The sequence below is a fragment of the Bos taurus genome, chromosome 26, assembly GCF_002263795.3.
Source record: "Bos taurus isolate L1 Dominette 01449 registration number 42190680 breed Hereford chromosome 26, ARS-UCD2.0, whole genome shotgun sequence".
Lineage (NCBI taxonomy): Eukaryota > Metazoa > Chordata > Mammalia > Artiodactyla > Bovidae > Bos > Bos taurus.
Genome location: NC_037353.1, coordinates 34,610,684 through 34,636,754, shown reverse-complemented (window position 1 = coordinate 34,636,754; position 26,071 = coordinate 34,610,684). Strand labels below are relative to the sequence as shown.

At 38.7% G+C, this 26,071-nt stretch overlaps 1 protein-coding gene across 4 annotated transcripts in view; it reads left to right on the top strand.

Annotated features, from left to right (window-relative positions):
- The first annotated feature begins 2,239 nt into the window (after positions 1 to 2,239).
- The window catches only part of CCDC186 (coiled-coil domain containing 186), a 46,705-nt gene continuing 22,873 nt past the window's right edge, over positions 2,240 to 26,071 (top strand). Inside the window, exons 1-5 of one of the 4 annotated variants that reach the window (XM_059882052.1) lie at positions 2,240 to 2,545; positions 11,915 to 12,610; positions 21,322 to 21,448; positions 24,140 to 24,268; positions 25,040 to 25,252. In XM_059882052.1, the coding sequence (XP_059738035.1) occupies positions 2,283 to 2,545; positions 11,915 to 12,610; positions 21,322 to 21,448; positions 24,140 to 24,268; positions 25,040 to 25,252 (1,428 nt within the window). In that variant the 5' untranslated portion in view covers positions 2,240 to 2,282. Of the gene's footprint in view, positions 2,546 to 2,646; positions 2,839 to 7,456; positions 10,486 to 11,914; positions 12,611 to 21,321; positions 21,449 to 24,139; positions 24,269 to 25,039; positions 25,253 to 26,071 lie in introns of those variants that run through there. The other 3 variants (XM_059882053.1, XM_024986117.2, XM_024986118.2) reach the window with 3 other exon arrangements.

The following is a 26,071-nucleotide window of genomic DNA, read 5'->3' as shown; positions in this document are numbered from 1 at the left end:
GTATATTGTATCTTTACATCCATATATATTTAAGTAGGTATCTTTAGAAGATTTTAACTTCCGAAAAACATCACCCAAATTTATCCCGTCTTTAAAAATAATTTCATAATATCATAAAGTTAGTATTTAAAATTTCTGAGGTAGTCTCGAATGACTTTTAATAGGTATGGTCACATCAGATCCTATATTTGCATTCAGTGATGTATTTTAAAAAGAGATTTCTCTTTTAATCTTTTCATCTTCTTGCAATTTACACATTGAAGGAATGGCAGTTTTCCTCACAATTTTCTTGATTACATTCCCTCTGGCAAGAATACCTCCCAGGTGGTATTGTGTCTCTCTGTTGATTCACTCAGAAGACACTTAATATCTAGTCATTTCTCTTTGGGGGATATACACTCTAAAGTTTCCAGCCAGCTTTCCATAGGATTCTGGATTCACTGGTGATCATTATCTAGATACATTATTTCATTGAAAGTGAAAGTGTTAGTCACTCGGTGTCCCACTCTTTGTGACCCCATGGACCGTAGCCCCCAGGGCTCATCTGCCCATGCAATTTTCCAGGCAAGAACACTGGAATGGGTTGCCATTCCCATATCCAAAGGATCTTCCTGATCCAGGGATTGAACCCAGGTCTCCTGCATTGCAGGCAGATTCTTTACCATCTGAGTTACCAGAGAAGTGTTTCCAAAATGATAATAGTCTTTTTCTCTGCATGTGTTACCTGAAAGTCCATAAAGAAGAACTTTCTCATGTCAACTATTTGAGATTCAGTTTGTAACAGAAAAGGCAGGATGTTCGATTTTTTTATTAGTTTTCAAAATGTGATGATTTATTGGCATCCTCCAAAGGTGACCAATACCATTTAAAAAAAATCAACACATTCATTAATTTTTAAACTGGTAGATTTGTTTCGTTTGCTGTTACTTTTAAATGCTAAAATTGTCTTCTATGGGGAACACCTTTAAATTGGCTCAAATCTTTTTGACACAACTCCTTTGATCTTTACTTTCTGGTATAACCAAAATAGCCTAAATTTTCTTGTACATTTCTTGCTTTGTAGATTTAGCCCTTGAGTTCCTAGAGGAGCCTAGGTTACTTTTAGTGGGAAATTACATTTAGAGATGATTGGACAATAGGGGTGTCCATTGGGTTGATCATTATTCTAGACCTTTTCAGTAGACAGCCTTTTTTTCTTTTTAATGGAAATGAAATGTACCATGAGTTCATGCTGATATTTCTAATTTCAAATTTACTAATTCATACTGATGTTTCTAAATTCAAAGTTAGGATTGCAGTGTTTTTTTACACTTAACTTCTTTGATTTTTATATTTGTATTTCCTTTCTCCAATATTGAAAATCTTGATTCCAAGGATTACATACATGTTTAATACTAATATAGTTCAGAAATAACAGTGTCAATATTACTGCCAATAAGCATACTGAAAAAGCTTAAAGTTTCTTTTATATTTTTCCCCTCGGAATAACATCTCAAAAGGAATGCTTGGTGAAACACTCCAGTATTCTTGCTGGGAAATCCCATGGACAGAGAAGCCTGCTGGGCTTGGGCTGCAGTCCATGGGATCTCAGAGTCTGACGCGACTGAGTGACTAAACAACAGGAATGTTTGGTAAATTTATTGCTTAAAAGTCATTTCTTTACTGTCACACTTTAACTGCATAATGTGTTTTAACTAATATCTTCATTTAAGGAGGGAGGTGCCATTTCCTGTTGGAAAGAGGAATAGAGTTACACAGTGTTGAATGTTTTTCAAGTGAGACTTTTTGTTTTGGGGGTTTTGTTCTTTCAGTCATGAGTTGTGCAGTAAGAAGCCTTAAATCAAAGAGCAGCACTAAACTGGGCAGAGTAGGTTTGCAAAACCTCCAGACTGAAACTGCTCACCTTCTCCGGACGTGATTATGCAACTGTATTCAGTATACGTTTCCCCCGCCCAGTACACTATATATATATAGACATATATATAGCTAATTATTGAGCAGCACTGGCGTGCCAAACCCCACTTTGCGTGCTAGGGTGATGACACTTCCCGTGCTCAAGGCTCACAGTCGGGTACTAGAGAGGAACGCACCAACAGTTTATTATTAAACAATGGCAGTAGGTGCCAAGCGGTAGGCATGAATGCGGTGTTATGGAAACCCCCAGGGCCTCTCCCAGAGATGAACTGTCTGAGGGGCAGGTAGGCAGCTCCTGCTGACTCCGCCCACGTCAGGTGCAAGACTAACGCATCAGAGCTGGGAGGTCACAATTTCAAATTCTCTTTATGTCCCTGAGTAAAATGAGTAGGGGCCAAAGGGTGCAGAGGGATCAGCTCCAAGGAGCGCGTCCTACAGGAAGCAATAACCTACTTGGATCGGGGAGGGGCGTGAGAGGTAGGGCCGGACTAGCGAGGCAGGACAGCTGGCTCGCCAGAATGGCCAAGGGGTGGCGAGTTCCGAAGACGAAGTGCCCGGGAAGGACGCTGGCCGAGCTGGAGACAGAGGATCGTCGGCCCCGCCCACTGCAGACAGGTTCCCCAGGCCCAAGGTGCGTTGCGTCACGACGCCTTCGCCTCGTTGATTGGCTCCTCTGAGGAGCCCCGCCCCCTCAGCTGTAGCCTGGCCGGCTTCGGCGTCGCCGCCATCTTTGTTGATGTGTCAGCTCCGCGGGGGCTTGGGGCAGCCGCGGCTGAGGGAGCGTGCTTTTGGCTCTGTTCCCACCGCTCTCCCCACCGCCCCCGCACTTCCAGGTCTGCGGGGCCCCTCTATGGAGAAGTTGATTCCTGAGCGGTAGTTCCAGCGGCTTCTTTAGGGGTGTGGCCTGAAGCTCGGATCAGTGGGGTAAGTACCCTAGAGGGGCGCCCGGGGAGGACCGGGGAGTCGCGGTGGCGGCGCGGCGGGCTTCCCACCTCCTGCGCCATCCTGCACGTCCCGGGGCGGCTCCCTAGCCTGGCTTCTCGAGGGAGTTAGGCGAGCGCTGGGGGAAGGAGTTCCCTCCTCTTTCTGCCTCCCGGCCGTCAGTCCCGGGCCGCCGGGGCCGGAGGCGGCGAGGGGTCGCGGGGGCTCGTGGGGGCCGCGCCTCCTGAGAGGTCCGTAGAGAGCGGCAGAACTTAGGCCGCTGGCCGGGTCTCCCCGTGTGTACAACAGCTAAGCCCCACCTGCACGGCCACCCCTCATGGACTCAGCGTCTGTTTCTCCTTTCCTCTCCAAGTTGACTGTGTTCGTGTTTCGTGTTTACTGTAGTGACTTTAAACCCTTTTCCAAACACTTCCATTACTATGATTTTAAGCAATTTTAGAGACGATTCTTTGGGATCGTGGTTATGAGCGAAATCGTTCTTGGTATTTATATTGCCTCCCCCCCCGCCCCCGCCAAGGACATCAAGGCATTTGATAAATCTTGGTTGCTAAGGATCAGATTTCAAATTTATGTGTCTGTCAAACCTGTAAAATGGTAAACCCCCTTCTACATGTCCCCTCGTAGCAATCTTGGGGAACAGTGCAGGTATAATTATTCATCGCCTGTTAACAATGGAAGAACTTTAGCTAATTTTTACATCTTGATTTTGCTTAGAGGAAAGAGGCCTGGATTTGAAACATCTGGGTTATCTTCGATTTGATGATCTTGTTACCTCCGAGAGTTATGTAGTATAGTAATGCCGGGCAGCCCCAGGCGTTTGGCAGCTTTCTCTGTGTGTACCTGTGTAATCTACCTTTCATGCCTACCTTTTTAAATTTCTTCTAAAATGATAGGTTGGGAGTTTTTCTGAGGACAATATGTGGCAAATCAGTGATAGTGTTTCAAGAGGTATGCTGGCAGTCGCTCAAAAACAAACAAAAAAACACACCAAAAAACTGTAAGTGTTTAGGTATGCTTGTGGGTGTAGCCTTCCGGACTGCTAACTACACCTTCATATTTGCAGAGTGTGGGAAAGATTAAGGTGTGAGAGATGTTAATAGTAAAACCGACCATCCGCTTGTGTATCTTTTCTATTCAGCTACTTTCAAATTCCTTATCCATCATTGTACAAATAGAAAACAGTGAAGATTGGCTTTGTTTTTCTTCTCTTTTTTTCCTTCCTTTTTGGTCCTTTCCTATTATTTTAAATTCAGTGGAAGATACTGAGTGATTCACAAACTTTGCAGCATAAAGAATTAAAACCCCTTGTTACATTGTAATAGGCGGGCATGTATAATCACTAAAGATTCTACCTGGAAATGCCTGGCTTACAATTATATTGGTTTTATTCTTTTTAAGACCTTTTCTTATTCAAAATACCTGCATATAAATTCGGAGGTTCCTTTAAAAATCTCACTGATTCACTCCACTGATTCCATAGAGAGTGGAGATTCCATAAGAGTATCATTGGTATTTCAGAGTCTTGTTTATTGCTAACGAGAAAGCAGTGGTGGAGCACAGTAACCGACCTTTAACCTTTTAGTCCCTTCAACCGTAAACTAAAGAGTAGTTCTTTGATGCTATTCAGTGACAGCATAGCTAATGAGGATTGCTTAGTATATTCTATTTAAAACCATCTATTTACAAATACATGCTAACTTCCTGGAAGTCTGCTGTTTAGGAGAGGTGATAGGTTGATGCAGCCTTTATTTAGAGATTAAGAAAAATCATTTTTTCCTTTGAAGAATGACTAATAATCTGTACTAGTTTTTCAAATTCATCTTAACAGTTCATGTTAAAGACTCCTTAACCTGAAGTTACGTTTCTTTCACAAAGTTTAGATTTGTTTTTTTACCTCTTATCTCTAGTTTTAAATAATTAAAGCTGATTCTTGAATTTCTTATAAACATGTCACTGGGCTTACTGTGTTGGGAATATTATGTTCAGTGTCATTTCGGGGCAACCTTGGGAGCATTAGTTCAGTTCAGTCGCTCAGTCGTGTCTGACTTCTTGCGACCCCATGAACTGCAGCACTCCAGGCTTCCCTGTCCATCACTGACTACCAGAGCTTACTCAGACTCACGTCCATTGAGTCGGTGATGTCATCCAACCATCTTGTCCTCTGTCATCCCCTTCTCCTCCCACCTTCAATCTTTCCCAGCATCAGGGTCTTTGCACATGAGTCAGTTCTTTGCATCTGGTGGCCAAAGTATTGGAATTTCAGCTTCAGCATCAGTCCTTCCGATGAATATTCAGGACTGATTTCCTTTAGGATGGGAGCATAGATAACTTAAATTTGCGAGTAACCCTGTAATTTTATTATTTCAGAAGCCACCTTTCAACTTTATTTCTCAGCTACTGAGATTTTAAAAATCTATTTGGGCTAAGAAGTAAACAAAAGAAGTACTGGTGTGAAGGGGCAAAGACAGAAAGTAGAAATCAAACCCAGCAAAGTGTCAGTTGGATTGTGAGTACAGTTGCCTGTCATTAAGAAACACGAATTATTCACCTGCTTCAGAGATGATCATGTCATAGCTAATAATTTAATTTTTTGGTAAATTGCATTGTACCAAATTAACCAAGCCCAGGCCAAAGGTGGCTTCAAAATATAAACATTAACCAGAACTTCTTAATATAAGGCAGACTTAAAACTTATCTTTTTAAAATTTTTTTTAGGTTATTAGCTAGTCCCATTTTGAAAAGGAAACTGTAGGTCAACCCTGCCCCCCTGTTTTTTTGTTTTTTATTTTTTACTTTTTAGGTTTTTTGGGGGGGAAATTAGCTGAAAATACTTTTCGTGTTTTCTTAGAGTCATTGAACTTTTTTTGGTGAGGTCTATACAAGGAGCTTCTAGATGAGATTTCTATGCTAATAACTTTTCTGATTTAAAAGTTACTATAAGACATATATAAAATACCATGGATCTAAAATACCAAACTTTTAATATGACATATAACTTGTAATGTGATATATGATGTAGCTACTTTGCTGCTTTTTCCTGGAGTCTTGACAGACCGTAATTTCTCTTGTTATCGTATCACAGGTTTTCGTACTGTTTGTGGGGGTGAGTGTCCTGCTGCATCTATTGCCCTGAGTCTTTTCACCATCTTTTTCTGTGTGTGTTATAGTATACATACTGTGAAATTCTGAATGCCCTGACCCATGGGTGCAAAGCTAAACAAAGCCCTACAGGGATAATTGACCTTGGCCTCATATGATACACTTTTTAAACTAATGGACAAAGAGCTAGTAATGTGTTTCACAAGGAAACGCAGTATATTAAAGTTGAATTTTACCAAAAAGCTCATTTACAGTGTGACTACTTTACAAATAAATCTTCCTTTTGATAGAACTAGTCTAGAGTTCTTTGAAATAACAAGCTCAGGTTTTAATCTTTTAAGAGTAGAATTAGGTTCGCCTTGTATAAACTTCAGTGTCAGATATTTTCATTACGGGAAACAAAGTTTTATGTCTCTGGTATGGGTTCTTTTCTGTTCATTATTCTGTGTTTTAAAACTTTATCCAGGAAAGTATTTATATTTTGTAGTTCATATCTATCAAAAGTCAGACACTTGGGGGTTGTGATCAGTTTATGTTGGACTGAGGATGATGATTTTGGTTGCTTCTGATTTTAATTGTTTTATTAGAACATTATTAGAACTGGTCGGAAAGATAAGTTATCATTTTGTTTATTCTGTTTTCAAAGTGTATTTGAGGAATGTGTAAAAGACCTTTGGATGTACTTACTTTTTTTTTCAAAGGACAGTAAACTATTATATTGAAGAACAGGAGTGCCATCACAAGCTCAACTTGCTTATCTTGATGTACATTACTTGAGAAGCTACAGCTGGTATTATTTGAGACTCAAATGGTACAATTTGTAAGTTTAAAATTTGTAGTTTGTTATAGATAACATTTATGCCGAACTGAGTCACATGTTTCTGTTGGAGTTAAACACTCATATGTTTCTTATATAGCGTCTCATGGAATGCTGACCTTCCAGTTACAATACTGTAAACAAAGAGTAAAAGATTTAACACAGATTTTGTGTGTTGGTTCATTACACCAGAAAGTAAACTCCAGAAAGATATCTGTTTTATTCACTGCTTTGTTCTCAACAGGTAAGACAGTGCTGAACATAATTCATATTCAATACATATGTGGTGAATAAATGAATTAATATCTAGTTTAGAAATGTATTTCTGGTTTGGCAGTTTTGTATGAGGTTTGTATGTTTGATAATCTAGTACCAAATGTCTGTGGATTTGGATTAGTTTGTATTTGCATTTATTGAGTAAGCTTTTTTCTTTTGTTGTTTGTTTATACTACTAATTACTGGCAAACAAGAAATAGTATTAAAAGTTGTTAAAAACAGAGTTTTTGTTTATAAGGTTCTTATATAGGAATGATTTTGTACAGTTGCCGGTTAAGAATAAAATCTATGGTGAATAATGGTTGGCTTTAAGGCAAGTGAAGAGTGTTTCTTGACCAGTTGCCTACAGCTGATGAGCTCCAGTAAGAGCGAAACCACTTCTCACTCTGCTGAAACAGTTTTGAAGTGCGAATTGGTCCTGTAGTACTGTGTCAGAAACAGAAACAACCCTGGTGGGAAAAAAAGTCCTTGAATTAAGAGGAATTTTGTGACTTCGCTAAATTTAAATATAGTGTCTTCCCCTAATGAGTAAGAATTGCTAAAAAGTCAAGTAACCTGTGTTTTTTCTTACCTCAGCAAAAGAGATTGTAATTAGTAATTATAGTCACTATGTCTGTATATGAGTGTGAATTTGATTTATACAAGCACTTCTTAACTAAAGCAATCTTATATACAAATGTATAGTTTTGCATCCTACCCCTTTAATATACGCCTAGGCTATTCCATCATTGGTAGCTTTAATGACATCTACTCCTTTACCCCCACCCCCAAGAAAAAATTTGTACAGCAGCCAAATGGGCCTGCATCAGCATTGCCAGCTGGAGGCCCACAGGAGGACTCAGCTGACTGTTTCCCCTGCTTAGCTGCAGACAGTCAAGCACATGATGGCGGCCCCTCCCTGCAGCGTTCTTGTGTACTTACTTACTCTTGGCGATGGCTTTTTACATATAGACACACAAATCTTCTTTAACGCCTTTCCTTTTGCCCCGATCAGTATTCATTTGAACATCTGAAAACTGAGTTTGCAGACTAAGTGGTTATCAGATGCCAGTTTATATGGATACTTTTTCCAAAGATTATGGACATATTACTGAGAAACAATATAGAAAGTACTTGCCTTTTGATGTTGAACTGTGTTTGTGATAGTCGCTTAGTCGTGTGTGACTCTTTGTGACCCCAAGTATTGTAGCCTGCCAGGCTCCTCTGTCCATGGAATTCTCCAGGCAAGAATATTGGAATGGGTTGCTATTTCCTTCTCCAGGGGATCTTCCTGACCCAGGGATTGAACCCAGGTCTCCTGCATCAGAGGCAGATTCTTTATCATCTGAGCTACAGCCTTTAATTTGCAGAGGTTTGATATGTAAAACAGAATCTAAGCTGAGGTATTTATAGCAACAGGTGTGTGTTTGTTCATTTATTACCTAGATGAAGAGCCGGCAGAATGAGACATTTTTGTTGTTCTGTGCTGTCTTGCACATAGCAAGTCTTCTTACAGCCAGGTTTCCACCCTCTAAATGTCTTCAGCACCCCCAGTTCATTGTGTAAACTCAGCCCCACCCTCACTGAGAACCATTGAATAGCATTTGCAAGAATGACTCTAAGTGTAGTAGAGAATATATTTGTTGGATTTGTTTATCTTTTTACTATTACTGTTTCATTGCTTGGGATTTAAGAAGTTTGATTCAGTTCAGAGTGAGGTTCCTCTTCCTTGCGAGTACGGAAATCTTTTAAAAGGCTGTTGAGAAATGCCACAAGGAAGGCTATGATTGTGTACCTGATGAGTGTAAGTACAGTATGTTTTCATTTACATGAGAGGGTTTTTTTTGTGCTTGCCATTAGGAAAATTTGGAGGCGACATGACCTTAGAGTCTGTCCTTTAAGTATAATTAGGCTCTGGATAGACTGAAGGGAGGGCCTTCCTTGGTAGCTCAGCAGTAAAAAATCCTCCTGCAATGCAGCAGAAGTGGTTCAATCCCTGGGTGGGGAAGATCCCCTGGAGAAGGAAGTAGCAACCGGCTCTAGAATTCTTGCCTGGAGAACCCCATGGACAAAGGAGCTTGGTGGGCTACAGTCCATGGGTCACAAGAAGTGGACACAACTTAGGGGCTAAACCACTGCCACTAGACTGAAGGGCCACTGGTCTAGATGAGAGCAAAGCCATGGAGACGTTAACGTGCACATTGTTTGGAGGAATCTAGAATCATCTGGTCAAGGGCTGGTAAGGTACGATAGAGAAATACTAGGATTTTAAGATTGTGTTGAGAGATAAGATTGAGAAAATAGTACAGTCGCAACTCTGAAGTATAAACATGAAATGTCCACATCCCCTCCACTTGCCTCTGAGGTACAGTCCTTTAATAATGTCTTGGTTTGGTGTCAAAACTCTTCTGCCACTTTTGATTACTAGAAAAAACTTATTCCAGGAATTACGACTGGTTTCACTTGCTTACAAAAGCAGACAACAAAAACATGTTAATCATAAACTCTTTCTTCTCTATGAAGAAATGTTGAAACTGTTAGTTCCCAGCTGCTCAGATTAAAGAAGAGATGTAATTTGGCTCTAAAATTTGTCCCCTCTCCTTCCTCTTAACTGGCCCTTTCAGAGTTGGGGGAATACCAGCCAGTGGAGGCAGAGTTCTCACTATCTGAAACTTGAAAGAGGGAAGCAGTAGCTCTGCCTTTACTCTGATTCATCTGGTTGTATTTGATGTGATCTCCCTGGAGGTGGTGTGTGTGGTGTTTTGGGGAGAAGGGGCAGTTCTGTAACTCCCTTGACCCTTGTGCCACCGAGGATTCACTTTGCAGGGCAGCTCCTGTGCCTCTGTGGCAGAGCCAATGTAGTGTACACTTACCGCCTTCTCTGGATTGGATGACACTTACCTGGTGCCGTCTCAGGTCATCTGCCCTAATATTAGCCTCCTTGCTCCTTGACTTGAAGTTTCAGGAAGGAGAGCTGGAGGGAGGATGGAGTGAGATTGAGAAACCAACAGTTCAAGTGTTCAGATAGGAAGTTATCAGGCCTGGGTTGAGTTGCAGGAAGGGGACAGTGACAGCAGAAATGAGGGTGTAATTGCAGGAAACATGAAATCAGTAGAAGAATATGAGGCTAAAGGAAAGAAAGAGTCATGACGAAGAAAAACGATAGCATTGGCAGAAATGAAGGATGAGGGGTTCTCAACCTTAGAAGCTATTGTTGTGATTCTGGATTTAGCCATTTTTTGAATTGAGCCACTGGAAATGCCACTATTCGTGTGAGATTATTACAGATGTAGAAGTAGAGTGAAAACAAAGAGGTAATTTGTTATCTGTAACTCAGGAGCACAGGGTGAAACCAAGTGCGCGTCAACCATGAGCTTGTGGCTTCAGTGATCACACTGGAGGAGTTCTAGCAGGGAAAATAAAGCTGTGGACTGAACCCTGGGGAACGTGAAAGCTGGGTAAGAAGATAACCATTGTTTGTGTGATGCTTTTCTGTCGACAAAGCACAGCACACAGACAAGCGCCATAGAGTCGTCAAATGAAAGTTTCTTCTGACTTGGTCAGTCTATGCTGGAGAGTCACAGACTCGTTCTCTTTCAAATAGATTCTTTATCTTCTGTCCATTACATTTGGTCAGCTCTGAACTCGACTTCAGTAGATATCACATAACATTGACTAGTTATGACTAGTTATGATGTTTGAAAGCACTTTTTAGATTGATTTCCAAATTAAGATTTCAAATTCAGCAGCAATACATTCATAAGTTGTATCTTAAAATTAGTTATTTTGAGGAAGGTAGTGGCTTCCTTCCAAATGAGGAAGCCACATAGTGGCTAAGGTCCCTGTTTGAGAATTATTTTACTTTGTCCTTGATTTGGAATACACCTTACTCATAAGGGTTTTTATTAACTTACTGCATTTATTGTTATTGCCTAAACCAAACTTTTATTGCTAGTGTGGACTTTGTCTTAGTTGTAACATACACACAGCAAGATAATAATGATAATTTGTTTGGTTGTTTGGAAATACGTTGTACAAGTAGGTAATTTATAGTATTAGGGCCAATGTCTAATTAGTTGATGCCAGGATATTTAACAGGCAAGCTGGTCTTCTTTTCCTTTCTTAGAATTCTTCATTAAGATTGTTGGAATGTTCTATGTTTTTTTGTCTCAGGATAATTTTTGAAGTTGACTAATTTTTCAGAAAATAGCTAGCTTAGTAACCCTCATAAACAGCTTAAAAAATATATTCTAACATTGTTGAATTAGGTTTGTAAATGTTCCTTTTATGAGCGAAGCAATGCAAATGGGGTCCATCTGAGTTGTGCTGAGCATTGTGTGTTCTTGATGAGAATGTTTGGAAATCACTATGATACTTCTTTATCCCAGGGAGAAACATGAATTCCTGCCAGGAATCCTTTACACCTTGACTTCTTTCAGCTCAGTTATAGGTGTCTGGGCTGTAGGCAGCTGTGTTTTATTGTCTAGTTTTCCTTTGGCAGTAAATAGCATTGTTAATGTACATTGTTTTATTACCTTGATTTGTAATTTCTTGCCCATTGTTTTCATTGCTATCTGATTTCTGCAATAGTTTGTTTTAAGTTCTTTACATAGTCTTTTCTTCCCCTTATGGAGCTAAAGGAATTCTATTAATAAACAATTCTGGGGCACTAATCTCATTGTTAGTATCATTGTGTACCCAGTATCATGGGGCCAAACTGCCGCTGAAGTGAAGCGGTAGGACTGGATCGAAGGAGAAGAGAGTGAACGAACTTTTACTGGTAAAATGTGTAGCCTTAGTTTTTCTACATCATGAAATGCATGCAACTATATATGGGGTCTTGGTTTAAAAAAAACTTTTTAAAAATGTGTGTTTTGACTTTCTTAGATGTAAGACGAAGATCAGGAGCAGATTTGAAGACGTACACAGTGAATCGGTGCCAGTCAGCATGTCGGAGACAGAGCACATAGCCTCCATTTCCTCTGATCAAAATATTGAGAAAACGTCGGAAACAAAGGAAGGCTCATGCAACTCTTCTTCTGGTGATGAAAGCAGCAGCTTAGAAAATGAGTCCAAACTGTTGTCATTAAACTTGGATAAAACTTTATGTCAGCCTAATGAACACAATAATCAAACTGAAACACAGGAAAATTATATTCCAGATCATGGTGGGGGTAAGGATTCCTGTGCTAAAACAGACACAGGCCCAGAAAGTTCTGAACAAATAGCTAGTTTTCCTGGTGGAGATTTTACAAAGCAAGTTTTGAAAACAAGTGAAGCAGAACAAACAGTCACACAAATATTGGCGGAATTAAGGTCATCTACATTTACAGCAGCAGGTAATCAAAAGACTTACTCAGAAAGTCCTTATGATACAGACTGCACCAAGAAACTTATTTCAAAAATAAAGAATGTTTCAACATCAGAGGATTTGTTGGAAGAAATAGAATCTGAGCTCTTATCTACTGAGTTTGCAAAAGAACACCGAGTACCAAATGGAATGAATAAGGGAGAAAATGCATTAATTATGTTTGAAAAGTGTGTGCAAGATAAGTATTTGCAGCAGGAACACACCATAAAAAAGTAAGTTTTTTATTCTTTCAAGTCATTTTTTACATGGGGATTAAAGATTAAATTCTTTAAAGTATCATTTTATTTACTTTTATTTCCGCAGTAGAGCCATGCACATAAGTAGTTAAGTTATTGAGCAAATGTCAAGTTTGCTTAGTTAATACATAACTTTTTTTTAGGATGTGATATTTTCATTATTTTAGAAATAGTAGGTAAATAGTGTTTTTAAGAGTGTTATATATAATATACCTATGTTAAATATGTTAGCATATATAGAAATGTTTATAAAGGCACTGTTTTGAATATGATTCAAAATTTGTTTTAGATAGAAGTCTTAATATGTTAAGTTTAAAAGAATAAATGTTGTATTAAAGTGTAAGTTCATTAAAGATCTAGAAATGTTTGTAAAGACAGCTCAATTTTTTCATTTTTAAAAGAATGTAAAGCATTACATTGTCAGAACTAAGATAAATTCAAAAGGAATGAGAAGTTGTGAAATTAAAAATTTTTTCTTAAAATCCCCGCTGTAAATTTATTGGTTAAAAAAATTAAAATTTAGAGAACAGAAGAATTGGTATATTATCATTCAGTAAATAATAACATAGTTAATTTTTGCCTTCTCTTCAATTTGTGGAGTTAATTTCTATTTTAACAACAGTTTAAATTTCATTTTATCTTTTCCTAGTGTTATATCACCCTGTGTTTTCATTTTATATTTATATGTGTCAGTGATGCATATATTTAATATACTCTTATAACCCTTATAAAGGAAAATGAAACTTGCTAGCCTTCATTAATATAGACTGATTTCTTTTTTAAAAAGTGATACTTTAAAAAAGTTTTTTAGAATGGGAGGGGTGTGTGTAGAGAAAGGGGAGGAGGAAATTGGTTTGTCCAATGAATTTTAATCCCAGTATCCAAAGCCTTTTTTTCCTATTTTTTATTTTTAAATTGTGATAAAATACACATAGCATAAAATTTGCCACCTTAACCATTTTTAAATGTGCAGTTTGGTAGTATTAAGTATATTCACAGAGTGTACAGCCAGCACTGTAGCTTTTCATGGATTTGAAGCTCTATATCCATCAAACAACTCCCTATTCCCCCACCCTAGTCGCTGGTAACCACCATTCTGTCGTGCTTTCTAAGAGTTTGACTGCTCTAGATACTTCGTGTAAATGAAATTGTACAGTATTTGCCTTTTTGTGACTGGCTTGTTTCACTTAGCGAATGTCCTCAAGGTTCATCCCAACTGTAGCATGTGTTAGAGTTTCTTTCCTTTTTAGGGTGAATAATAGTCCACTGTATGTATGTTGTATATTGTTTATCTTCCATCCGTCAGTGGACATTTGGGTTGCTTCTACCTTTTGACCGTCTTGAATAATGCTGCTGTGAAAATGAGTGTACAAATATCTGTTGAGACTCCAGATATCTCTTGATACTTTCTTAATACTGCCTAAAAACTAATGGCAGCTACTGCTGCTAATAACTTTACTGGAATGCTGCTGTTATGGAAAAAACAATGATTTTATACTTGAATCATCAGTTTTTCTGCCATTCTTGCTTTTCTGGGTAACTTCCTTATTTCCAGAAGCTGAAGTTGAATGGTTCTATGAAGACCTACAAGACCTTTTAGAACTAACACCCCAAAAAGATGTCCTTTTCATTATAGGGGACTGGAATGCAAAAGTAGGAAGTCTAGAAACACCTGGCTGCTGCTGCTGCTGTGTCGCTTCAGTCACGTCCGACTCTGTGCGACCCCATAGACGGCAGCCCACCAGGCTCCCGCGTCCCTGGGATTCTCCAGGCAAGAATACTGGAATGGGTTGCCATTTCCTTTTCCAATGCATGAAAGTGAAAAGTGAAAGTGAAGTTGCTCAGTCGTGTCCGACTCTTAGCGACCCCAAAGACTGCAGCCCACCAGGCTCCTCCGTCCATGGGATTTTCCAGGCAAGAGTACTGGAGTGGGGTGCCATTGCCTTCTCCGAGAAACACTTGGAGTAACAGGCAAATTTGGCCTTGGAATATGGAATAAAGCAGGGCAAGGACTATTAGAGTTTTGCCAAGAAAATGCACTGGTCATAACAAACACCCTCTTCCAACAACACAAGAGAAGACTCTATACATGGACATCACCAGATGGTCAACACCGAAATCAAACTGATTATATTCTTTGCAGCCAAAGATGGAGAAGCTCTATACAGTCAGCAAAAACAAGACCAGGAGCTGACTGTGGCTCAGACCATGAACTCCTTATTGCCAAATTCAGACTGAAATTGAAGAAAGTAGGGAAAACCACTAGACCATTCAGGTATGACCTAAATCAAATCCCTTATGATTATACAGTGGAAGTGAGAAATAGATTTAAGGCACTAGATCTGATAGACAGAGTGCCTGATGAACTATGGATTGAGGTTCGTGACATTGTACAGGAGACAGGGTTCAAGACCATCCCCATGGAAAAGAAATGCCAAAAAGCAAAATGGCTGTCTGGGGAGGCCTTACAAATAGCTGTGGAAAGAAGAGAAGCGAAAAGCAAAGGAGAAAAGGAAAGATATAAACATCTGAATGCAGAGTTCCAAAGAATAGCAAGAAGAGATAAGAAAGCCTTCTTCAGCGATCAATGCAAAGAAATAGGGGAAAAAAACAGAATGGGAAAGACTAGAGATCTCTTCAAGAAAATCAGAGATACCAGAGGAACATTTCATGTAAAGATGGGCTCAATAAAGGACAGAAATGGTATGGACCTAACAGAAGCAGAAGATATTAAGAAGAGGTGGCAAGAATACACAGAAGAACTGTACAAAAAAGAGCTTCATGACAGAGATAATCATGATGGTATGATCACTGACTTAGAGCCAGACATCCTGGAATGTGAAGTCAAGTGGGCCTTAGAAAGCATCACTACGAACAAAGCTAGTGGAGGTGATAGAATTCCATTTGAGCTATTCCAGATCCTGAAAGATGATGCTGTGAAAGTGCTGCACTCAATATGCCAGCACATTTGGAAAACTCAGCAGTGGCCACAGGACTGGAAAAGGTCAGTTTTCATTCCAATCCCAAAGAAAGGCAATGCCAAAGAATGCTCAAACTACCACACAATTGCACTCATCTCACACACTAGTAAAGTAATGCTCAAAATTCTCCAAGCCGGGCTTCAGCAATACGTGAACCGTGAACTTCCTGATGTTCAAGCTGGTTTTAGAAAAGGCAGAGGAACCAGAGATCAAATTGCCAACATCCGCTGGATCATGGAAAAAGCAAGAGAGTTCCAGAAAAACATCTATTTCTGTTTTATTGACTACGCCAAAGCCTTTGACTCTGTGGATCACAATAAACTGGAAAATTCTGAAAGAGATGGAATACCAGACCACCTGACCTGCCTCTTGATAAACCTGTGTGCCCGTCAGGAAGCAACAGTTAGAACTGGACATGGATCAACAGACTGGTTCCAAATAAGAAAAGGAGTTCGTCAAGGCTGTATATTGTCACCCTGTTTATTTAACTTATGTGCAGAGTACATCATGAGAAACTGAAAGGTTGTTGTTGAATCACGTGAATATACCAGGATTCTTGGCCCCTGGAGGAGAAGAATTCAATCCGGGGCCAGAGACGAGGCTTGATCGCTCAGAGCTTTTGTGTAATAAAGTTTTATTAAAGTATAAAGGAGATAGAGAAAGCTTCTGACAAAGGCATCAGAAGGGGGCAGAAAGAGTACCCGCTTGCTAGTGTTAACAATGAGGTTATATAATCCAAAGAATGTCTGGAGGTTGTAAAGACCTCATCAGACCTACTCCCATAATTTACATTTTAAGATAACACTGTCCTCAGGCAAGATACATCCTTGTAAAGACCAGGTCTACTCCCATAATTAACATTTTAAGATAACAGAAGATTGAATCCAAAGACTGTCCTTAGGCAGGATACATTATTGTTATATAATCCTAAGGAATGCGGAGAAAGAAAAAAAGTTTGTCCTTTCTTCCTCCTTGAGAATTCCAGACCCCTCTCTCCTTGGGGACCCTTAGACTCTCTATCAACCTGCCTAGGAACTGACTCTCTCAAAATGCTGGGCTGGAAGAAACACAAGCTGGAATCAAGATTGCTGGGAGAAATATCAATAACCTCAAATATGCAGATGACACCACCCTTACGGCAGAAAATGAAGAGGAACTAAAAAGCCTTTTGGTGAAAGTGGAGAGTGAAAAAGTTGGCCTAAAGCTCAACATTCAGAAAATGAAGATCATGGCATCCGGTCCCATTACTTCATGGGAAATAGATGGGGAAACAGTGGAAATAGTGTCAGACTTTATTTTTCTGGGCTCCAAAATCACTGCAGATGGTGACTGCAGCCGTGAAATTAAAAGGCGCTTACTCCTTGGAAGGAAAGTTAAGACCAACCTAGATAGCATATTCAAAAGCAGAGACATTACTTTGCCAACAAAGGTCCGTCTAGTCAAGGCTATGGTTTTTCCTGTGGTCACGTATGGATGTGAGAGTTGGACTGTGAAGAAGGCTGAGCGCCGAAGAATTGATGCTTTTGAACTGTGGTGTTGGAGAAGACTCGAGAGTCCCTTGGACTGCAAGGAGACCCAACCAGTCCATTCTAAAGCAGATCAGTCCTGGGTGTTCCTTGGAAGGAATGATGCTAAAGCTGAAACTCCAGTACTTTAGCCACCTCATGCGAAGAGTTGACTCATTGGAGAAGACTCTGATGCTGGGAGGGATTGGGGGCAGGAGGAGAAGGGGATGACAGAGGATGAGATGGCTGGATGGCATCACTGACTCAATGGACGTGAGTCTGAGTGAACTCCGGGAGTTGGTGATAGACAGAGAGGCCTGGGGTGCTGCAATTCATGGGGTTGGAAAGAGTGGGACAAGACTGAGTGACTGATCTGATCTGATCTGATTTATACTTTAATCTTTTAAAGTTTCCCTTTGAGATTATTCCTGATACTTCTTTCTACTTTCCTTAGATTTTGAGTCTTGACCACTTTCATATTTCTCTTGTAAATTATAAGATGTTATAGATTTGATAATAATAGCCAGAAGACTTAGTGTGCCTGGCACTTTCCATGTATTAATGCATGGAATCCTCACAAAACAACTCTATGCAGTATGAACAGTTATTATTCCCATCTTACAGATAAGGTAACTTGAAGCACAGAGAAGTTAAGTAACTAACTTGCTCTGGGTCACAAGTTACTAAATGACAAAGTTAAAATCTGAACCCATTTAGTCTGGCTTAAGTGAATTTTTTAAATGTGCTTATCAGAAATGAACAGGTTACATGTTATTAAATTTAGCTAAAAACATTAGGAATACAGTAGAAAGTTAATTCCTCTTTTGTGCTCTATCATGTCGGGACAGAGGCAGCGTGGTAGACGGGGTCAATAAGCACAGTTGGAAGGTTCCCACTGCCAGTTGCAAGCTTTGTTTGCTTAGTTAAGTCAACCTCTCTGAGACAAAGATTTTTCATCTGTATGAAGGGGACAATACTTACCTGATAGGATTGTTTTGAAGACATTAAAGGGTTAAAATATTATTACTTTAAATCCCAAGTTATTTTTATTATGCATGTAATATTTTAGATTTCAAATAAAATGCTTTATGATTCAGGTTAGCTCTAAAATAACTTGTCTTTTTTTCTTTTACCTTCATTCAATTTCCTGTAAAGAAAACTACCTTTTAGTTGCTTTGGCTTAAATTTTCATGAATGCATCTATTTGCAAATGTCTTTGTTTAATACATCCGTCATATTATTATCCAATGTCCCAACCAGATTTTTAATTAGGAGCAATTATTTGTGTATAGGATGTGCACTTGGCATATAAGAATAATAATTTCAGGGCTTGCTGTTCTTCACTTCTCTCTCCCTAAATTGTTTACTTTATGAACTATAGTCAGGATTCTTGTGCTTCTAGTTGTTTTCTGCAACAAATTGAGTGTTCATCTTTGTCATATACTCTGAGTTAAATCACTGTGCCATAAAAGGCTTGAAGAAGCTTGTATGCTACACAGTTTTCTATTCCCAAACATTTTCACAACGTTCCTCCTCACTGCATTCCTGTACTATGAGAGAGGTCTGTCCTGATTACCTCAAGTATAGTCATGCTGCTGCTGCTGCTAAGTCACTTCAGTTGTGTCCGACTCTGTGCGACCCCATAGACGGCAGCCCACCAGGCTTCCCCGTCCCTGGGACTCTCCAGGCAAGAACACTGGAGTGGGTTGCCATTTCTTCTCCAATGCATGAAAGTGAAAAGTGAAAGTGAAGTCGCTCAGTCCTGTCCAACTCTTAGCGACCCCATGGACTGCAGTCTACCAGGCTTCTCCGTCCATGGATTTTCCAGGCAAGAGTACTAGAGTGGGGTGCCATTGCCTTCTCCGTAAGTATAGTCATAGTTTAACTCATTTTCCCTGTCCTCTTGCCAGTTTTTTAGTTTTCTTAATAGAACTTAATCACAACTTGGCATTTCATTATATATCTATTTATTGTTTAATTTCTCTCTTAGAATGTGAGCATCACGAGTGCAGGGATAGTTCACTGACATACCCCCGAAATGTAGACTACTAGTATATGTACATAGTAGGTACTCAGTCAACATTTGTTGAGTAATTGAGGGATCTTCAAAGTAGAAGATGGCAAGGAATTAGACCTGGGTCCAAATCTAATCTTCACCCACTTACTATATGTGTTAGTTGCTCAGTCATGTCCAGCTCTTTGCAACCCCATAGATTGTAGCCCACCAGGCTCCTCTGTCCCTGGGATTCTCCAGGCAAGAACACAGGAGTGGGTTGCCATTTCCTTCTCCACTTACTAAGTATATGACCTGGAATAAGTTGTAGGCTTCATTTTTGGTGTGTTTTTCAAATTCATAAAGCATAAAATAATGATTTTATAGACTTATTAATTTATAGACCTGAAAATTAAATAATACATTTAAAGCTACACTTAGGAAATAGTAATTGTGCAATAAATGTTAAATAATAGCTGTTGCTGTTGTTAGTAATCCTAAAATATTAGCTGTTAACCCTCTTAGGTATCTTATTTTATAGTTTTAAGTACTTTTATTGGTAATTTTTAAGGTTTTATTTATATTTTTTAGATAACTCAAAATGAAATTTCTGCTCACACTTTATTACTTTACATTGACTACTTCTGTAATTAGAATACCATTAAATATTAAATTAGAATATCATAGATATTAAGTTAGAATATCATTAGATTTCTAATTCTATTCTAATTTAATATCTGCTGCTGCTGCTGCTAAGTCGTGTCAGTCGTGTCCGACTCTTGTGCAACCCCATAGATGGAAGCCCACCAGGCTCCTCTGTCCCTGGGATTCTCCAAGCAAGAACACAGGAGTGGGTTGCTATTTCCTTCTCCTGATGGTATCTAATTCAGTCGTGTCCTACTGTTTGCAACCTGATGGACTGCAGCCTCCCAGGTTCCTCCGTCCATTGGATTTTCCAGGCGAAAGTACTGGAGTGAGGTGCCATTGCCTTCTCCAGGGGAGGATCTTCCCAACTCAGGGATCAAACCCTGGCCTCCCGCATTGCAGGCAGATGCTTTACCCTCTAAGCCACCAGGGAAGCCCAAGAATTAGAATGTCATTAAAATCTAAAGCGAAATTTTTCCGTCTCAGCATTATTGACATATGGGGGCAGATGGTTTTTTGTTGGTGGTGGGCTGTCCTGCATTGTAGAATGTTTAGCAGCAACCCTGCCTCTACCCATAGAAAGGCTGTAGCAATGCTTTCCACGTAGTGACTTCCAAAAGTGCCTGTCTCCAGACACCTGCTTGGAGGGGAAACATTGTACCTGATTGACCCTGACTGATTTGAAGGGACTCCAGTTTTGAAGGGATGGAGCACATAATTCGTGTGCCTTTAGACATAAAAGAGTGTGGTATTCTTTATCTGCTTATATTTCACTTAATTTGAAACATACAGATTTCTAGGAAAAGGGTAATAGCCTGTTTGCCAGAGAATGTTTTGTAAAGTATAATATGTTGTTCAGTCACTCAGTCGTGTCTGACTTTTTGCAACCCCATGGACTGCAGAGCACCAGGCTTCCCTGTCCATCACCAGCTCCTGAAGCTTGCTCAAACTCATGTCCGTTGAGTTGATGATGCCATCCAACCATCTCATCCTCTGTCGCCCCCTTCTCCTCCTGTCCTCAGTCTTCCCTAGCATCAGGGTCTTTTCTGATGAGCCGACTGTTCACATCAGGTGGCCATAGTATTGGATCTTCAGCATCAGTCCTTCCAATGAATATTCAGGGTTGATTTCCTTTAGGATTGATTGGTTTAATCTCCTTGCTCTCCAAGGGATTGTCAAGAGTCTTCTCCAGCAGCACAGTTTGAAAGCATCAATTTTTTGGTGCTCAGCCTTCTTTATGCTCCAACTCTCACATCCATATATAACTACTGGAAAAACCATAGCTTTGACTATATGGACCTTTGTTGGCAAAGTGATATCTCTGCTTTTTAATAGGCTGTTTAGGTTGGTCATAGCTTTTCTTCCAAGGAACAAGGGTCTTTTAAATTTCTTGGCCGTAGTCACCATCTGCAGTGATTTTGGAGTCCAAGAAATATATCATTACCAAAGAACTTCTTGGAAATATTAGTTTATTAATCATAAGTATCTCCACCTCAGTCTGCAAACAGATTATTTTTCACATTTTAAATTATGTTTTACTTATACTGGCCTTTTTATATTTAGGTTAATTAAAGAAAATAAGAAGCATCAGGAACTCATCTTAGACATTTGTTCAGAAAAAGACAATTTAAGAGAAGAACTTAAAAAAAGAACAGAAACAGAGAAGCAGCATATGAACACAATTAAACAGGTAAAAAGACAAAAATCTTAGAAGTCTGTTCTTAAATACATTCCTGAAAATTTGTATATAAATCGAAGTTCTGTAAATTAAATCATACTTTAAATGCAGAAGATTGCTTGGTATGTGAAGCATTCTCTCTTATGGGAATCCTAGCCTTATCTTTCTGTTTTATGTAAATTAATATTTTTATATGATATGTGTGGCAGTATTCTATCTATAATAGATATCTGAGAAGGAAAGACAGTTTGTTTGGCAGTCAAATAGATTGTTTCAGAAGAAGCAGTATATACCTAAACGTTTGTATCTGGCCTTAGAAGGTTTTACAGCTTAAGCATACGTGCATGCTAAGTTGCTTCAGTTGTGTCCCACCCTTTGTGACTCCGTAGAGTGTAGCCCACCAGCCTCCTCTGTCCATGGGATTCTTGAGGCAAGAATACTGGAGTGGGTTGCCCTTTGCTCCTCCAGGGGATCTTCCTGACACAGAGATCGAATCTGCGTCTCTTAGATCTCCTGCATTGGCAAGCAAATTCTTAACCACTAGTGCCAGCTGGGAAGCCCTTTTAAGCTGATAGTTCAATGTAGTTCTGTTCTTAGTATTTTATAAACTATACTGAAGGCTGACTCTCTTACTTCAGATTTTATCTGGTTAGCTAGTTTCCCCAAGCCTTTCCTTTCCTTTTTTTTTCTTTTTTAATGTACTGTGATGCTTGGATCAGCAAAGTGCATATTCTAGACTGGTAGCTCAGCCGCTCTTTATCTTTTTGAGCTGCCTTTTTTTTTTTTTTTCCCCTGGTAGCTCAGCTGGTAAAGAATCGCCTGCAATGAAGGAGACCCCAGTTCAATTCCTGGGTCAGGAAGATCTACTGGAGAAGGGATAGGCTACCCCCTCCAGTATTCTTGGGCTTCCCTTGTTGCTCAGCTGGTAAATAATCTGTCTGCATTGTGGGAGACCTGGGTTCGATCCCTGGGTTGGGAAGATCCATCCTCTGGAGAAGGGAAAGGCTACAACTCCAGTACTCTGGCCAGGAGACTTCCATGGACTATATGTATAGTCCATGGGGTTGCAAAGAATCAGACATGACTGAGTGGCTTTCACTTTCACTTTTCTTCTGTGGAAAAGGTTAGAAACATGGTAGCCTTAAAAGTCTTTCTTTTTGCCTCATCTTTCACAGAAAGCTGTATAATGAAAATAAAAGTAAACAGCTGGTAGTACCATAATGAAAAGTTAAACCAAGTTTCACTTACTTACACTTTGTTATACTTAATGAAATTATACTTAATCAGGAAAGTTTAATCCTGATTTGTGTGTGTGTGTGTGTCATCTACCACATGTAGACCAAATTTAGAATTTTAAAGTGAAGGTGCCTTAATTTTAAAGTGTGGGGCTGAATATGAATTTTGGTAGACAGATCACTGCTGATGACCAGAAACTTCAGAATAAACAGATGGAGGCTAACCAGAGCTGTTCTTTTCTTGAACTTGTTAGTGGTTGTGCCTTTTTAAAGGAGAAAATTCGATTGACCTTTCTTTTGCTAGCCAGTATAGCAGAGTTTTCTTTCCTAATTTTATCTTTGAATCTGTACCACTTAATATGGCTGCCTCTAGCCATCATGATATTGGGCATGTGAAAGGTGGCTAGTCCAAATTCAGAGGTGATGTAAGTGTGAAATGTGCACTTCAAAGACTTAGTACAAACAGGGGTAAAATGGCTCAGTTTCTTTAATGTTGACCACCTGTTGAAATGATATTCTGTATACATTGGGTTTAATAAAACACTTATTTCACCTGTTTCTTTTTACTTTTTAAAATGTTGCTACTAAAAAATTGGGCTTGTATTGTGTTGGACAGTGTTGTCATAAGGAAAAGCAGTACATGTGTACTATATGTAAGCTAACATGTAGGGTTTTTTATAGCAGTTTCATTGATATATAATTCACATACCACTTAATTCACTCATTTTAGTATACGGTTTGATGGTTTTTAGTTGTACATTTTGTCACAGTTCTAGAAAATTTTATCACAGGAGAAAACTGCAAGCCCGTGGTAGTCACCCCTCATTTCCCTCCAGCCCCTGTCAGCTGTCTCTCCTCAGCTCTAGGGGACAACTACCTACTTTCTGTCCCTCTATATATTTGCCAGTTCTGAATATTTCATATAAATGGAATCATATATGCTTCCTTTTCCTTCATATAAGTGGAATCATGTAATATCTAGCTTCTTAGTGTAATTTTTTCAAGATTTCTGTCAAGTTGTAGCTTTTACAATATTTAAGATTAGGGTTATGGGTTAGGTTTATAGATTTATGTCTACCATTTTTGAGTATTTTATGTCTATAGTTTCTTTATGTCTTTTTTGGTATGTTCCTATTTTGTTTCCCTATTCCTCACTTACTGCTTTATATTGCATTAAGTAAATATGTAACATTTAAATTTTTTTCATGATATTTTAACTTTTTTGAGTTATTTTATTGATAATTACTCTAGAGCTTACCATCTTTCTTCTCAGAGTCTGCTTCAGATTTATACTGACTTAATTCTAATGATATGTTGGCACATCATTAATGTTTACTTTTTATGTCTATGGCTGAAGTATATTCTTGAATTCTTTATGCTCATATATATATAATTTATATTTATTTGAAATGTTAGTGGTCTGTTTGTTATAGCTATAAAAATAATCTGGAAATAATTTTCTTTACAGTTGGAAACAAGAATAGAGGAACTTAATAAAGAAGTTCAGGCTTCCAAAGATAAAGTATTAGCTCAAGACATTGCAGCCAAAAATGCAATTCAGCAATTACACAAAGAGATGGCCCATCGGATGGAACAGGTATTTTTCAAATCATCATTATTATTAACTTTCTGTTGACTTTTTGTTTATTTAACCCTGTTAGATAATTTTAGACATTAGTGTGTATTAGGAATAGGATTTTAAAAATACTAAAGCATTACATAAATGTATGTTAACTACAAAAAACTTCAACTCTTATTTCTGTGATTCTTTACAATATGCTGACCCTGAGCAATAGGAATGTTACATGCTTAACACTTATACTATCAGTTCTCAAACCTTTTATACTAATTAAAGAAAAATATAGAGGATAAGACATTAAGAAATTGATAGCTTTAATAAACCCAAACATAGTTTCATTAAAATAACTGTTAGAATTAGGATTATATTTTAAAATAAAAACAGAATGATAATAAATTGTACACAATAACAATTCAAACAGTAAAACATGTCTTCTTCCAAACCTTTTCTTTGTATGAGGATAAAGAAACTTGTTAATATAGTCCCTGCTGGTCATTTTCCCAGAGCACAGGGCAGGCTAGGAAAGAGTGGAAAAGTGATCTGAAGGCATAAACAGAAAATAGCATCTGTATTAGCCAAAGGAAGTGAAATAGGAAAGGGAAGAAGCAGATGTTAGTGATATTAATTTGTTCATCGTATCATTTCTTTTTTATGATTTCATGACACGGGTCCCCAAAATGTGCAAAAATCAAAAAATAAATTGGTGATATTGTAGGAAAATATTATTTGTTTTAGTTTATTTTTACTTTAAAAACCATATTTTATTAATGCTAGATACTTTTTTCAAAGGCCAACAAGAAATGTGAAGAGGCACGCCAGGAAAAAGAAGCAATGGTAATGAAGTATGTAAGAGGTGAGAAGGAATCTTTAGACCTTCGAAAGGAAAAAGAGATGCTTGAAAAAAAACTTAGAGATGCAAATAAAGAATGTGAGAAAAACACTAACAAAATTAAGCAACTTTCTCAGGAGAAAGGACGATTACACCAGCTGTATGAAACAAAGGTATCACTTTCGCTGTTGTCCTTACCTGAAGCTTATTCTCTTTGCTTTTCCTTATTTAATCAAATAATCATAAATTAACATGGTTCAACCACTGTTAAACATAAAGCTGTTTTGTTAGTTTACCTTCAAAGAATGTGAATGCTTTAATAATTCCAATATCTTGTTAGTCACTGCAAAACGTTTTTCCTGTGAAAACATGAGAAACTGACACATGTTGTTTATTAGATCTTTTTTACAACTTTCTTTTAAAATCTACATGTTGTAGAAATGACTTCATGCTTCAAAGGAAGATTTTACTTTTGTAAAAGATACACAGGAAAGTGAAAGTTACTCAGTCATGTCCAGCTCTTTGCGACCCCATGGACTATACAATCCATGGAATTCTCTAGGCCAGAATACTGCAGTAGGTAGCTGTTCCCTTCTCCAGGGGATCTTCCTAACCCAGGGATCAAACCCAGGTCTCCCTCATTGCAGGCAGCTTCTTTACCAACCTAGCCACCAGGGAAGCCCAAGACTACTGGAGTGGATAGCCTGTCCCTTCTCCAGGGGATCTTCCCAACCCAGGAATCGAACTGGGGTCTCCTACATTGCAGGCATATTTCTTTAACAGCCGAGCTACCAGGGAAGCCTAGTTTTTGAGCGAGAAGTATAATTGACCAGAATTTTAATGTAATGCTCATAGAATAGGATTTATATTTTTCTTGCAGAAAAACATGTTTTTAGATGCTGTTTAAAGAGATTTAATTACTGAGCTATTCAGAGCCTTTGCTTTTAACTAACAGCCTCATGGCATAGTTTTGTGTCCAGCAGGTTATCATT